This window comes from Fimicolochytrium jonesii (genome assembly GCF_025526975.1).
Source record: "Fimicolochytrium jonesii strain JEL569 chromosome Unknown EV422scaffold_7, whole genome shotgun sequence".
In the NCBI taxonomy this organism is placed as follows: domain Eukaryota; kingdom Fungi; phylum Chytridiomycota; class Chytridiomycetes; order Spizellomycetales; family Powellomycetaceae; genus Fimicolochytrium; species Fimicolochytrium jonesii.
The window spans coordinates 1,007,128-1,022,438 of record NW_026515674.1 but is presented as its reverse complement, the minus strand read 5'-3'; the positions used below and the strand labels follow the sequence as shown (position 1 = coordinate 1,022,438).

The following is a 15,311-nucleotide window of genomic DNA, read 5'->3' as shown; positions in this document are numbered from 1 at the left end:
AACCCTAACCCTAACCCTAACCCTAACCCTAACCCTAACCCTAACCCTAACCCTAACCCTAACCCTAACCCTAACCCTAACCCTAACCCTAACCCTAACCCTAACCCTAACCCTAACCCTAACCCTAACCCTAACCCTAACCCTAACCCTAACCCTAACCCTAACCCTAACCCTAACCCTAACCCTAACCCTAACCCTAACCCTAACCCTAACCCTAACCCTAACCCTAACCCTAACCCCTAACCCTAACCCTAACCCTAACCCTAACCCTAACCCTAACCCTAACCCTAACCCTAACCTAACCCTAACCCTAAGATGTTTTTGGGGATGTTTTCTGAGACATATCTCACTTTAAGCGAAATCCATCCACTCAGAGTTTCAGAAAATGCATTTTGGCAATATTTTCATAGTAAAAAATCGGAAAAACAGATTTTCCCGGGGCATTGAGTGGAAAACATGCCCCAAGATTTGAAGCACATTACAGTAAGATGCCCCTGAACATTGCTAGCAACTTTATTTGACACTTTTTGGATGGCCAAAAATAACCCATAACCGGGAACAGTCCTGTAACCCTAACCCTAACCCTAACCCTAACCCTAACCCTAACCCTTAGTGAAAAAAAAAAAAGTCAAAAAAAAAAAACTTTAGTGAAAAAAAAAAGTCGAAAAAAAAAGGATTAGTGGAAAAAAAAGTCAGGAAGAAAACAAAGATTAGTGAAAAAAAAAAAGTCAAAAAAAAAAAACTTTAGTGAAAAAAAAAAGTCGAAAAAAAATGGATTAGTGGAAAAAAAAAAGTCAGGAAAAAAACAAGGATTAGTGAAAAAAAAAAGTCGAGAAAAAAAAGGATTAGTGAAAAAAAAAAGGAAGAAAAAAAAGTTAGGAAAAAAAAAGGTAGGGTTGCAGAAAAAAACTGAAGAACAGCTCCAGGTTGCCTTTGGCCAGACTTTTATAAAAGGAGAGGGCTGTTCAGATTCCCTCCCTCCAAAAGCACGCACCACCACCACGTTTCAGCACCTACGCCAATACCGACACCAATACCATCGCCAACACCAGGGCCAACACCATGCCTTTCACCGCATTCACCAACAACACCCTTTCGCCGTCGAGCCTTACCTCATCCATGTCGAACACCAGCCTTCAGGTCGAAATCTCCCAGACCTCATCCAGCATCGGCAGTTTGGATGTGGAGTTGTCCATTTCTGGTTCAAACGGCTCCAACTTTCATCATCATAGTGATGAGGGGCGTGAGGACAGCGAGTTGCCAACTTCTCGCTCAAGCTCTTCAGATGAGGAACACCATCACTCTCCTGCCCCTCAGGATGAGCAGTTTGGGGTCTTTCGCAGTACTGGCTACTTTGATGTGGACTGGATGGCCTTTACGCTCCCTACCACAAAGCTGACCACCCTCTTTGGTGCCTTCACCTTGGTTGAACTGTCTGGAGTGATGCAGCATATCAAGGACAGTGAAGCTTTCGCCGGTTGGATGCGGATCGCTAGCAGACCTTGTGTCATTAGCATTCCATTCAATCCAGAGTCAAAGGCAAGGATTCTTGAGTTACTTCACAATGAACATTCGATCATCGTGAGGGAAAGCACGGATCACTCACGATTGATTGCTGGGCGGCAAAATCTGTTGATGTCTGGGTTCCAGGACATCATTGGTGCTGTGTCACCCTCTGTACGCATTGTGCAGTATGGAATGAAGCAACGCATTCAGACTTTGCCAGCCTACTCCTTTGATCAGGAAGTGAGCAACCATCCCGATGCTGCACTGAACACATGGGACATTGGTCAGACGTTGAACACTCATGGGGTCATTCCTTTGGTTCGCTACAATGGACGTGGAGTTGGAGCCACCTTTCCCATGCTCACCATCCTTGGTGAGGGATTTGGGTCCACCCGCTTTGACATTGCGGGTCACGCCAATGTTTGGGTTACTTGCTACCCAAAGCTTGTTCATGCGCTCAAAGCCTACTCTTCGACTTTGTCTTCGCGAATGCCCCAAACCAAGTCCAGCCTTGGGGATCGCAGTGAGACACTGAGAGGTTTACGTCAATGGCTCAACAGTCACCCGCTCCACATTACTGGCATGCGAGTTGAAGTGCGAGTTCAGTGCGCCAGGTTGGAATCAGCGGAACAGATGGTTTTGAATCTCCATTTGGACCAGATCGAGACCATTTTCCAGCACATGGGCGCAAACTCCTTGAAGCTTGTGCCGGTGGAAGAGTACTACAGTCTCATCAATGGCATCATGGACGCTGCCACCAGAGTTCTATTCAGAGGAGATCGCAATAGACAGACTACTGTGACAGACTGTCAGCGCTTCCGAGATGTTCTCAACTCTTTTGGTTTCAATCCCGGATGGTTCAAAGGCATTGCACCCGTCATTGATCCTGCTCGTGCTTGGTGGGGTCATGGGGATGGGGAAGTGCCTGATGCTGCTCCCATTGGCAATATCCGTGAACTCTTCCATCAGCATCGTGATCAGCTTCAATGTCCCAACTGTGGAGGCTCAGCTTTTCATAGCATTGGCGGTCAGCATCGTTTCCGTCTCCGCTGCGCCAGGTACCCTGAGTGCTGTACGGCTTTTGGACAGAACCAAGTCCGTGACATGCTTGCGGAAGTCCTTTAGTACTGTTGAATGTCGTTGAGAACTTTACACCAAAACCCTTTTCTGAATGTGCGCTTTTCCAATGTACTCTAAATCAATAAATGCAATACTACTTTCCACCATTTTAAATGTTCCATGACAGAGACAGTTTGGCTGAATTTAATAAGTGATCTGGGAAATCTCTAACCCCAACCCTCTCACTCTGCGTACCCTGCAAGCAAGCCCAGGTCACGTGCTCTAACCTGCATGGACAAACTGTAGAACACTGCTTTAACCGGAAAATGTTCAACAGTTTTGGTAAATAACAGACCGCAAGGGTCCTACAAACAGTCTACGATGCACAGCGGAATTCACAAAATGTTTACTGGAGAACACGGCCAAACCCCTTTGCCTGCACATGCGTACTCGTGTCTTTTGTTAGGAGGTCTTGGGGATCACGACTTGAGAATTGAAAAGGGGCCCTGTTCTTCAGCCAAAAGCAAGGTTACACAAGATTTGCTACCACATCAGCTATGCAAACCATAGGCTACAATCAACTTTCATTAAGTGCCCTACACTGGATAGTCAGCCAGATGTTGAGATATCACCACATTTTCCAACTTTTTACCCCCCGTCGCGTGAAAATTTCGTTTTTCTAAGTTTCTGAAGCCGTTTCCGCACGGATTGCCAATCCGAGAGTACTTCAATTAGAGAATATGATATGGGGCCAACTTTTCAATTAGGACGCCAACTCCGGATCGGCACTAGAAAAATCCCAATTTCCACAAGTCCTATAACGTATATATAACATATATGTCCCCTTTATATCAACCCCCCCCCCCCGTACCCGCACCACCGCCCATATGACCCATCACTTGCCCTTGCACACCTAGTCCTCCCCGACTTGCCTAGGTGCGCAATACCCCCCGCCACTACCTCCCTCAGAGTCAAAAATTCGAACTGTAGAACACACCCAAAAGCCAGAAAACTCGAAAATTTCTAAGTCCCTAGGGTTCCAGGCAACCCAATAATAAAACCCAACCCAGGGGGTCTTGTAACCCTAACCCTAACCCTAACCCTAACCCTAACCCTAACCCTAACCCTAACCCTAAACCCTAACCCTAACCCTAAACCCTAACCCTAACCCTAACCCTAACCCTAACCCTAACCCTAACCCTAACCCTAACCCTAACCCTAACCCTAACCCTAACCCTAACCCTAACCCTAACCCCTAACCCTAACCCTAACCCTAACCCTAACCCTAACCCTAACCCTAACCCTAACCCTAACCTAACCCTAACCCTAAGATGTTTTTGGGGATGTTTTCTGAGACATATCTCACTTTAAGCGAAATCCATCCACTCAGAGTTTCAGAAAATGCATTTTGGCAATATTTTCATAGTAAAAAATCGGAAAAACAGATTTTCCCGGGGCATTGAGTGGAAAACATGCCCCAAGATTTGAAGCACATTACAGTAAGATGCCCCTGAACATTGCTAGCAACTTTATTTGACACTTTTTGGATGGCCAAAAATAACCCATAACCGGGAACAGTCCTGTAACCCTAACCCTAACCCTAACCCCTAACCCTAACCCTGTTCTTCAGCCAAAAGCAAGGTTACACAAGATTTGCTACCACATCAGCTATGCAAACCATAGGCTACAATCAACTTTCATTAAGTGCCCTACACTGGATAGTCAGCCAGATGTTGAGATATCACCACATTTTCCAACTTTTTACCCCCCGTCGCGTGAAAATTTCGTTTTTCTAAGTTTCTGAAGCCGTTTCCGCACGGATTGCCAATCCGAGAGTACTTCAATTAGAGAATATGATATGGGGCCAACTTTTCAATTAGGACGCCAACTCCGGATCGGCACTAGAAAAATCCCAATTTGCACAAGTCCTATAACGTATATATAACATATATGTCCCCTTTATATCAACCCCCCCCCCCCGTACCCGCACCACCGCCCATATGACCCATCACTTGCCCTTGCACACCTAGTCCTCCCCGACTTGCCTAGGTGCGCAATACCCCCCGCCACTACCTCCCTCAGAGTCAAAAATTCGAACTGTAGAACACACCCAAAAGCCAGAAAACTCGAAAATTTCTAAGTCCCTAGGGTTCCAGGCAACCCAATAATAAAACCCAACCCAGGGGGTCTTGTAACCCTAACCCTAACCCTAACCCTAACCCTAACCCTAACCCTAACCCTAACCCTAACCCTAACCCTAACCCTAACCCCTAACCCTAACCCTAACCCTTTGCCGATGCCAAGAGGGCACCTGGCCCAGACATGAAACCCGGGGACAGTGTCTGGCTCTTACAGCGGAATCTCAAGACTCTCCGACCTTCCCAGAAACTTGATCACCGTAAGATTGGCCCCTTCACAATCACGGAGAAGATCAACTCGGTCACATATCGCCTCAAGCTTCCCCCATCCTACAAAATTCACAACGTCTTCCATGTCTCCCTTCTTGAACCATGTTTCACCATTCCGGAGCGAACTGAGCCAGAACCCACCCCACCAGAAGAAGTCAAAGGACAGGAGGAATGGATTGTGGAAGACATTCTTGACTCCCGTATTCGACGCACGCACCTTCAGTACCTCATCAAGTGGCAGGGTTGGCCAAGCTCGGAGAACACATGGGAGCCAGTGGAACACCTTGCCCGCTGTCAAGAGCTTGTTGCCCAGTTCCACCAAAAGTACCCCGACAAACCCCAACCAAAGCCTGCCAACATCAAAACAACATCCGGAGCCGTGGCTAAAGGAGGGGGTGATGTTATGGACGACGCGTCCATACCATGCGCTTACCTCATGACAGCATCCCAACAGTCAGTCAATGTCATTTCCCTGTCAAAACCTGACATCTGCCAAACCTCGCAGCCGCACGCAGCCGCGCTACCCCACACCTGCCACTGCCTTCATTTCTCCACGCAGCCGCACGTAGCCACACCTCCCAACACTCGGCGCTTACAAACCCTTCTCCATACTTCCCCACGTACCCGCCCACAGCCTCAGCGTAGCCACCCCATCCCCAGTCTTCTGTTTCTATGCTTCCCCCACCCTTGGCGCTTCTCTTGGCTTCCCTCTCATTCCGTACCCTTCTGCTTCCCCACGCTTCCCCAGCCTTCCCAGAAAAGCATAAATAGCCGCCTCCCCTGAGCTCCCCACTTCCTGATCCCCCAGCAGATCAACACCAGTTCTTCTCATCTCCTGTTCTAGCCCTTGTTTCTTGTTTCGCCAATACAATCTCTTGTCGCCTATCACACTCGCCCTGTCTTCTCTACTTCGCTTCCGCCCCCGTCGTCGAGATCATAACAGTAATACAAGCAGCAGGGCCTCAGTTTTTCCAGCAGAGAAGCGAGAATAAGGACTGTGGATCACCGCTGGAAGCTGCAGGACCTCAACCAGCATGAGGAATTCTGAACGGTGGAAGCGGAAAAAACGTCAAAACTGCTCCTCATCCATGGTTTCCCAGCGCAAACGGTGGTGGGGAGGGTCGTGGAGAGCAGTCTGGCGATGCCTGAGATGATGGTGATATAGGAGAAGGAGGTTTCTACGGTCGTCCATGTCGAAATGTCGAAATGCTGGTGGAAATGTTGGTGAAATGGGGAACTTGTTGGAAGGCAACGAGTAATGGAACTGCTACTCGTTGGCACGGAAGGGGCTACTCGTTCTACCAGATTGCTGGGCCCGCACCAAATTGTCGGGTTGCCACTAATCGTTCCCGCCACCGTCCACAACGACTTGTATAAACTGTCTAAAGCCCTCAGGCGCGGGCGTATATCGCATTTCATACGTAGAAACCTCCGGCACCTCCGGTCACGTCGATCCCTTTGATTTCCGTCCCCCAAGCTTCCTTCCGTGATGAGGTTCGCCGGCTGGAACTACGAGCAATCCCTGAGCAAGACCGACCTCACCTTCTGCTCAACACCGACTCACACACGGCACTACACCAAACCGCTTCTCAAAACTCACGCTGTCAGCTCGTTGGAAAACGTACATAGTACATCACAGACCATTGCGCGAGAAGACTGAAAGGGGACGGTTAGGCAATGAAGCCCGCGAAAGAGCATACTTTTTTCTTTTCATATTATTTATTCTTTAACATGCCTTCAAACGCAGACTCCGCAGTGGCGGTTAGCCCTGTTGGTGTCGCTTCATGCAATCTTGTTCTTAGAACAGCCTTCAAACCTGTCGCCTGAACGACGTAGATTGACGGGTGCATCTCATACTGGCCCGAAGCGCTCTAGTATGCGGCCCTTAGTGGGCCCGGCGAGTCCCTGAAATGGAGGAAGACTTCATGGCTATAAATGTGTGGCTCTTTATCAGACGTCCCTATGTCTCGTCCTACCAAAGACTGAGAGTTGGTACTTGACCTTTGTAGCTGGTGTTTGACTAAAAAATCCCTTCCTTCGCAATGGACAGGCGTCTGCCGTGGCAGCGAGATGTCAGGCGGCTATCGGGGCTTCTGCTGCTGTGGGTGTTTCGATGTGCTTTGGCGACCACTTGACTCTACCCTGTATCTCGGACTTTCGCCGTTTGATCTGATCAGCGATATCAGCATTGCTGACGGCGTGACTTTGACGCTGGAGGTACGGTTGCTCAATGTTCTCCACTTGCTAAACAGTGTTCATCTAATTCTACCATATGCAAACGGCAAAGCCCGGAGTAGTGGTCCGTCACAATGGACACTCGATCCAAGTCCACGGAAATCTTTACGCCAGCGGAACAAGCGGCTCCCGGATTTCCTTCATAGGTGCTTCCGCCGCACCTACGAGCATGACTGGGGCTCAAGCTGGCATAACCACCTTTCAGGATCATGCGTTACCTGTCATTACATTGAATTACGTTGATATCTCCAACTTTGAATTTGCTATCGAGAATCGAGGCAGCATGCAAATTACGCAGTCAAATTTCACCAACAACCTCAAAGGGGTATCGAGTTGGACTGAACACTTGATTTCGACGACTGTTTTCCAAAGTGCGTCAGAACAGCTTGTTTCTTCGGCGCTCACATGAGTGGCTTCACCTAACGCGGTTCCGGTTGTCCCCACTTACAGATAACGCTCACGCCGCATCCGGCGACCAGTAAGGGCCTTGCTTTCTATGCCTTGAGTAGTGGAGTTACTCAATCATGCTTCCACGATTGTGGTATATTAGTGGCCACGTTGATAACTGCACATTTGTCTCGAATCAAATCGGAGTGGAATCCCTATTTTACGATAATATGTATCTGACTAACAACATATTCGACGGAAACACCGTCGCGGCCCTGTCAGATGTTCAGGGCCAGTGTGATGGAAATGTGTTTGTTAACAAGTAAGCCCGCATCCCCTAATCTGTCCTTCAGGTGCGAGAGAGTCCTCAATTCGTCCCCACTCCATTCAGCCTGGTAGCTGTTTCAGTCTCTCACTCGAACCCAGATGGCTTAACGCTCTCCAACAACTTGGTATGTAAGACCGGTCACAGCTCTTGTTACAACTTCTATTTGATGGTCTTTAACCGCTTCGGCGCCTATAATTTAGTTCTCGAACAACTCGGTGGATATTTCTGTGAGTGGCGCGAATCCCCCTGTGGTGCACGGAAATGCTTTCTGCGGAAGCCCTACCTGGCATGTGCAAATGGGAACGGACGCCGACTTCGACGCAACGGGGAACTACTGGGGAACGTCGGACGGGGCGATTGTGAGGGGATATCTCAACGATGCATATTGGGACTCAAACCTGGGTTTCGTTTCGGTCAGGTTCATCTGAAATTTCAACATGAAAGGTGTTGGTCGACTCATTCTTGACTTCTTCGTAATAGGTTGTCCCCTTCCTCACGGCTATGCCAGCAAGCGTTTATGGAATTGATATCTACTATTGTGATCCACCAGCTGATAAGAATTTCACCCGTCTCACGACGGGAGGCGTTTATGAAGACACAAACATTACGGTGGCAGACAGCCCATATGTGATCTCCGAGCGGTTAGTAATTTTTGCAACCGCGACACTCACCATTGAACCTGGCGTCAATATCACTGTTAACGGCGCAGGCGCTCTGGTGGTCCGGGGAGTACGTACAACCAGTTCCTTGTGGGCTACATACGAAAACCGTCAACGTGAGCACTCACGAACTTGCTGGTCATCATCTAGTCTCTTCAAGCTAACGGGACGGCGGATGATCCGATTATCTGGCAAGGGTGGTATGCTGATGAACGCTTACGCATTGGAATCGTCACCGATGGAGGAACCGTTTACGCCTCCTTCGTGACATTCGCCGGCTTTGCCAAGGTCTTCGACTACAAAAATTCGGCAGGATCACATCCCTATATATTTGAGGACTGTACCTTCCTTGATAACGATGTCGGCATCCAGGTCTCTGGATCGATCGTCACACGGTGCAACTTTACGAGCAACGGGCACGCAGTTATTGGAGATCGTATCACAGTAACGAACAGTACCTTCGTCCAGAATGACGTCGTCACGTATGGGCTAAACGCCTTCACGTACCAGTTGACTGGGTCGTCATTCGCCCAGTCGACTTTCTTCAACAACTCTTTGGTCGCAGACACCGGCCTTATGCGTTTCACCGACTGTCTGTTTGTGGGCAACGATCAGGTCAGCAAGAATTCGCCGAGTTCTTTCACCAACAGTCTCTTTGTAGAGAATGCAAATTTATTCTTGGTTGGGTCCGAGACTGGCTTGCAAATGTCCGGCTGCTCCATATGTGGCACAAAGGAATGGAATGTTCGACTCTCAACTTCGACCGATGTGACCATACCAGGGAATTACTGGGGAAGCAACAACTTGACGCTGATTAGAAATACAGTGTACGACGCATACCAGGCAGCAGGTCCTGGCATTGCAAAGGTTAGATAATATCCCAAGCGAGCCCTCTAAGCAAATATGGCCAGCCCTAACCCCTATTGTTTTTCCACCCCGTTAGCTTGACCCCGTACTGGACGCTCCTATGGCAACTTTTGGAGCGGATATGTACCCGTACTGTGCTCCGCCGGATGATCGCGGTGTTGATCCTGCCAACACTCCATCCATTCTTGAGGATCGCATTATCGGAGTTGACCAGAGCCCATGGGTGGTCAACTCGGTGCTAGTAGTGTATCCTGGTGTCACGCTCATCATTCAAGCCGGAGTCACGGTCCAGGTGCGGGCAGTGGGTTTCGGAACGATGAAACCAGTCCATGTAGCTTTACTCACCCCTTCCATTCCTACCAGATGGGGCTAGACTTCCAACTTGTCAACCGCGGAACACTGGTCGTAAATGGAACAGCGGACGCGCGTGTCGTATTTGAGGGCAATGCCTTGCAACCTGTGCAATGCGGAGACTTGCATCTTTCTACTCCCGCTATGCTCACTATGGACTTCGCGAGTTTCAATGGCTCTGTAACTCCTATCACGGTAGTAGGGGGCTCGCAAATGGCGTTGAGTAATGTCGAGTTCCGAAATGGGTCTGAAGCAATAAACGGAGCTTGCGGTAAATGCAGTCTGGATAGCAGCCTGATCGATGGTAAGATATTCAATTGATCATCACAAAGATCAGGACTCCAGAACTCACCGGCATTTGCTGAACTCCTGAATTGAACCGGTGGCTAGGTTTTACTAAAGGAGTGGAGGGAAAGAACATCGTTATCACAAATACGACGTTTACAAACAACAACCAAGCGCTTTACAGCATGCAGTATGCTACTGTCTCCGACTCCACGTTTTCGCAAAACAATATTGGGCTCTATGGAGGTAAGCGGGACCGCGGACCTCTAAAGTTCACAAAGAAAGTCTTTGAATCTCATTCCGCACCTTCGTTCAGTTCACGGGAGCATCACAAACAACATAATCCTCAACAACACGATAGGAGTCCAGTCGGGCGATGTCATTGCGACCTATAGCGGGAACACCATCGTTGGGAATGAAGTTGGGTTACAGGTGGAAAGCAATTATCAGTTCACCTTCACGGGAAACAATTTGTGCGGCAACAAGCTCAACGTGAACCACCGGAGCCCGATTACACTCGATTTGTCACAAAACTGGTTTGGAATTGAAGATGCGGGACAAGCCGCTGCAAGCTTCAGCGATCATCGGACTAACAAGGACATACAAGGGCGTATCACACTCAACCTGGGGGTGCGATGGTTTCCAGTGGAGGGTTCTCCGGTGGACTCATGTGTGAGTCCTCCTCTGTGTCTTCCGACGACTTGCTCGGGACACGGTATTAGAAACGCTTTTTCGGGTTGCGATTGTCTTGCCAATTGGAGCGGTGACAAGTGCGACATTTGCACCGGAATTCTGGTTGGGTCTCGATGTGTAACACCCGCCGCTGCTATTAGCAACGACTGCAATGCCTGTTTGGCTGTGCCGACGTACGCATGGTGCATCTCCAACAGCAGTTGCATAGACGCAACGCAATCGAACGCGACGTGTGAACTTGTGTCTACGGACGCAGGAAAATGTGGCAACGATAACTCTGTGATTGTTTCAACCGCCACGATGTCATCTTTTTCGACCATCAACGTCTTGTTCAGATCGGCGACGGATCAAGGAGCCTCTACCTTACCTTTCGAAAGTTTCGGTAGCACTTTTGATTGCGTCTGGGTACTGTCGTTCGTCACAACCCAGTTGCTCGGCAAAGGGACCTTCTGTTTCTTCCAATCAGACCGCAATCTGGTCATCCAAATCGGTATGTTGCTTTTTTGTCAACTGCATGCATTATCGATAACTGAACTGGTTGATCCACGTTCAAGGGTCCGGTGATTTTCGCCCATTTGCCGATAAGCTTCAACTCAAAAAATCAGCAATTGCTTCCGCGAACGACTCAACTATATTGAATTCCGATCAGATATTCGCAATCGACCCCCCGGCTGTGCTGCAACGTCCCGAAGCAAAGATCAGGGCGCCACAAAGCATCTCAAGCTGTGACTCGTTGACGGTCGATGCTGCAGCGTCCGCTGACATCAGTGGAACATTAGTTCCTATCTGGTCGTGCAGTCTGCCCGGCATAGGCGCGTGCCCTGATAGTGTGCTTTACGACATGACCGCCGGCGATCTCACCTTCACCGTTAGCTCCAAGTCTTTGCATTCCGTTACCTCAATGAATAGCGGGCTGGCAACGACTCTACGCTTTGAATTGCGACTTTACAACGGCTTCGGAATCTGCTCACCATCGAGCGCGGATATTACCGTTCTCCCTGGTACGGCGCTCATGGTTAGCATCCAAGGTCAGCCAGCGCTTCCAATTATGTCTCGAAATCCTGCTACCATTTACGCAGCCGCAAACGCTCCGTCGTGCGGCAGTGTTCGTCCTTCTTACGCATATCAATGGACTTGGGATAGTACTTTGATATCCGAGTCAATCACCCCGAGCGGATCTTCTTTGGTTGTTGGATCAAGTGCTTTTGGTCCACCGAACAATCGGCTTGCAGGCGCATGGGTCAATCTGACTGTCCAGGATCAGAACGGAACTTTTGCCCCTGGACAAGCGGCCCTGTGGATCTACCCGCAGACGCAGCCCCTTCAACTTTTGATTGATCAGGATGGGGCAATATTAAGCGCGTTCCATGACTTCGGCCTTTCCTTCGTAGCTTTCGACCCCGAAGGCGACCCCGAAGCGGGGGCATTCGTCGTTCAGTGTCAGATGAGCGTTGATGCTGGTTCCACCTTCCAACCATGCAGCGGAGCCTTGAGTGACATAGCGGTTTCGGCTTCTGACGATGGCGTGTCGTTGGACAACTTCCGTCAGAAATTCACAGTGCTCATACCTCGGCCGGATCCGTCGTTTGGTCCTGGGCTGTACAACTTCAAGGTGTTTTGGGTAAAAGGAGATAGGTCGGCTGTCGGAAGCGCGGCAACGACGATGACTGCAGACTCCACTTTACTTCCAGAAACCCGAATGGATTTATTGTCGCCACTGCCTGGCCGCTTTATACCTTCTTCCGTCGGTGTGCCCTACGTAACAGTGAGCCTCTCCAATATCACGCTTCAAGCTTATCCGTTTGGACCTGATTACACCTACCAATGGAATATTACCACCAGCCGCAGTGATGACTCTCTGATGGCAAATATCTCAGCATCATCTACAACGGGACTTAGTCAGCCGTCGTTGCAGATACCGGTAGATGCTCTATCCGCGGGCACATTTTATACGTATGCGCACTTCACCATAACTCGTCCCCTATCATGACATTGATCCCTTCTCTTCCAATAACAGGATCACCATCAACGTCACTCAAGACACGAACTCTCAGCGGCTTGTGGGCTCATCGGCTATGACAATCTTTGTGGTTTCTCCGCCGTACAATGGCCGCGTACAAGTCACACCGGACAGCGGAATGATCAGCACCTTGTTCCAATTTCGTGTCCTGGAGGTCATTGATTTCATCGGTGGCTTGGAGTATTCGTTTGGCTATGACAATGCGAATGGATCTACCGTTCAACTCAGTCAGGGGTTTTCCGGTGATAACATTTTTTCCGCTTATCTTCCGGCGGCTTCCGAGGATTCCCCCATCAGTATTTGGTGTGATGTTCGAAATTCGTTTGGATTCATCAACAGGCTTGCTGCAGATGTTGCCGTCCAACTGGAGGAACTCGATCCGGACAGTGTAGCCAATGACCTTGCAGACACTGTACAAAGCCCTATCGTGGCTGCGTCGCTTCTGCTTTCCTTGAGTAACACTATCAGTTCTCCAGATGTTGGGCTGCAACAAGAAGATATCGACACAATCGCTGGAGCTATCGCGACCGCAGCGATCGATCTGGCAACCAATCTAACCGACAATGTCGTAAGTCATGAGTCGGTTGCCAGCGTTGCGAACTTGCTGGGGGCTGGCCTTGAGGCCTCCGCGGCTTCTTCGGCAGGCCCATCAACAGATGTCGTAGATAAAGCCTTGGATTCCCTACAAACGCTAACAGAATCGGCAAGTATCCTGGCTGACAGTGATGCGCAACAAGACTTTTCGGACCCCGTTATCGCCGAACCGATGCCTGCGGAGACTGCTGGCCTTCTGATCAGCGTGATTGACGCTGCACAAAACGCGACTCTAAGCTTGCCTGATGTCTTATCGCCTGCCACGGACGACAGCCGTCTCGCCGAAGCAGTGAGCAACGTCTTGTCCGCTGTCAGCAGCGGCATCCTAGTTGGTCAGGAGCCACTGGTCATCAGCAGCTCTAACGTCATCGGTATTGCAATGAGAGACTTCGGAATAATGGACGTGAACTTTGAAGCAGACACCGCGACAGCAAACGACACAACGGAAAGTAGCACTACTTCTTTGACAACGGTGACACCAACAGAATCCGTCTCAGGTTAGCTTCGTGAAAGACCTTTCCTATGTATCGAAAGTGCCTGACTTTGCTTTTCTTTCCTAGCGTCTATGTCTGAGGCGTCCGCAAATGTCATTCCTGTAACGGTCTCCGCGGCGTTCCCAGGTAGGTTGTGGTTTTGCCAAAGCTTCCAAGAAGTACACCGATGTTCAGGAAGTCTGACGATTTCTTCTTCAAGTCATGGTCAACATTAACTTACCAACGACGGTGGCAAGTGCCACGAATTCAAGTGCTGCCGACGGCGTCATTGACACGAGAGTCCAGATGTGGGCGGAAGCCCCCATAAAGGACCCTTCCGTGAACATTGGTTCCCAGGTTGTAGCCTTGTCCCTTTTCAATTCCTCAGGGGATAACATTCCGGTCACCGATACAGGAGATCAACCAGTAAAGATCGACTTTTGGGTGGATTCACTTGCGAACACTAGCACCGTCTGCGTGGCGTCATCAGCAGATGCAACGAGGAAAGGTCGTAACGAAGGCCGAAATAGTGGCTGGAGCTCGGCAGGCTGTACTTTGGCTCCACAGCTGATCGACACGAAGGGTTCTGGGCAAACGAAGCGGTACCGTTATAGGTGCTCATGCAACCACCTCACTGCGTTCGCTCTCGGAAATAGTTCTACGGAAGCCAACAATGCAACAATCCCCTCTACCTTCTCCATTTCGAGCACAGTGGCATCCGCGACGTCGTTGAGTACTTCCGCCAGTGCCGCTATCTCATTGACGACATCGGCAAGTGCGCTAAGCGTCGCAACCTCTTCGACTGTCTCATCATCGCCCACACAAGTGCCCGCTACCTCATTGACGACATCGGCAAGTGCGCAAAGCGTCGCAACCTCTTCGACCGTCTCGTCATCGCCCACACAAGTGCCAACTACCTCATTGACGACATCGGCAAGTGCGCAAAGCGTCGCAACCTCTTCGACCGTCTCGTCATCGCCCACACAGGTGCCCACTACCTCATTGACAACATCAGCAAGTGCGCAAAGCGTCGCAACCTCTTCGACCGTCTCGTCATCGCCCACACAAGTGCCCGCTGCCTCATTGACGACATCGGCAAGTGCGCAAAGCGTCGCAACCTCTTCGACCGTCTCGTCATCGCCCACAACCCAATCGACCACCGTGAGTCGAGGACCGTCTGGTACATTGAACCCATCCTCAACGAAAACCACCATTGCCACGACTCCTTCGGCTTCAACCACGCCGGTTACTCTCCCAGTCGGGGCCCGGCTGGTCTTTGGTGGTAACGCCTTGACGGATAGCTCCACGAACACTTATAAACCATATGGAACGGCTGAAGTCACGGCCGTTCTCAACTCAACCGTTGGCTCGGGGGTCGTCACCAAATATCAGTGGCGGATCAACAGCATCCAGCAAATCGGATCGAATGGCAACCTCCTTAGCATT

At 49.9% G+C, this 15,311-nt stretch overlaps 2 protein-coding genes across 2 annotated transcripts; one reads left to right on the top strand and one right to left on the bottom strand.

Moving 5' to 3' along the window:
• Positions 1–5,807: 5,807 nt before the first annotated feature.
• On the bottom strand, positions 5,808–6,717 carry EV422DRAFT_411079 (uncharacterized protein). The gene is made up of 2 exons (XM_053067036.1): positions 5,998–6,717; positions 5,808–5,934 (listed from the first exon to the last, which is right to left on the bottom strand). Exons 1-2 carry the CDS (start codon positions 6,390–6,392, stop codon positions 5,859–5,861), a joined length of 471 nt encoding a protein of 156 aa, XP_052927023.1. The 5' UTR covers positions 6,393–6,717; the 3' UTR covers positions 5,808–5,858.
• Positions 6,718–6,762: 45 nt separating this feature from the next.
• Positions 6,763–14,384, top strand: EV422DRAFT_411072 (REJ domain-containing protein). The gene is made up of 17 exons (XM_053067035.1): positions 6,763–6,910; positions 7,024–7,579; positions 7,659–7,686; positions 7,759–7,917; positions 7,987–8,047; positions 8,124–8,336; positions 8,404–8,652; positions 8,733–9,449; positions 9,526–9,741; positions 9,813–10,104; positions 10,203–10,331; positions 10,402–11,268; positions 11,333–12,731; positions 12,796–13,889; positions 13,953–14,012; positions 14,086–14,222; positions 14,281–14,384. The coding sequence occupies exons 2-17, from the start codon at positions 7,246–7,248 to the stop codon at positions 14,293–14,295; spliced, it is 5,970 nt and encodes a 1,989-aa protein (XP_052927022.1). The 5' UTR covers positions 6,763–6,910; positions 7,024–7,245; the 3' UTR covers positions 14,296–14,384.
• Positions 14,385–15,311: the final 927 nt, after the last annotated feature.

Bases quoted from the DNA above. Each gene is read 5' to 3' on its own strand.
- EV422DRAFT_411072 (XM_053067035.1), top strand. From the start codon at position 7,246: ATGCAAACGGCAAAGCCCGGAGTAGTGGTCCGTCACAATGGACACTCG. The intron at 8,337-8,403 runs GTCAGGTTCATC...TCTTCGTAATAG, and splicing joins CAAACCTGGGTTTCGTTTCG to GTTGTCCCCTTCCTCACGGC. The intron at 9,450-9,525 runs GTTAGATAATAT...CCACCCCGTTAG, and splicing joins CAGGTCCTGGCATTGCAAAG to CTTGACCCCGTACTGGACGC.
- EV422DRAFT_411079 (XM_053067036.1), bottom strand. From the start codon at position 6,392: ATGAAATGCGATATACGCCCGCGCCTGAGGGCTTTAGACAGTTTATAC. The intron at 5,935-5,997 runs GTCCTGCAGCTT...GGAAAAACTGAG, and splicing joins AATTCCTCATGCTGGTTGAG to GCCCTGCTGCTTGTATTACT.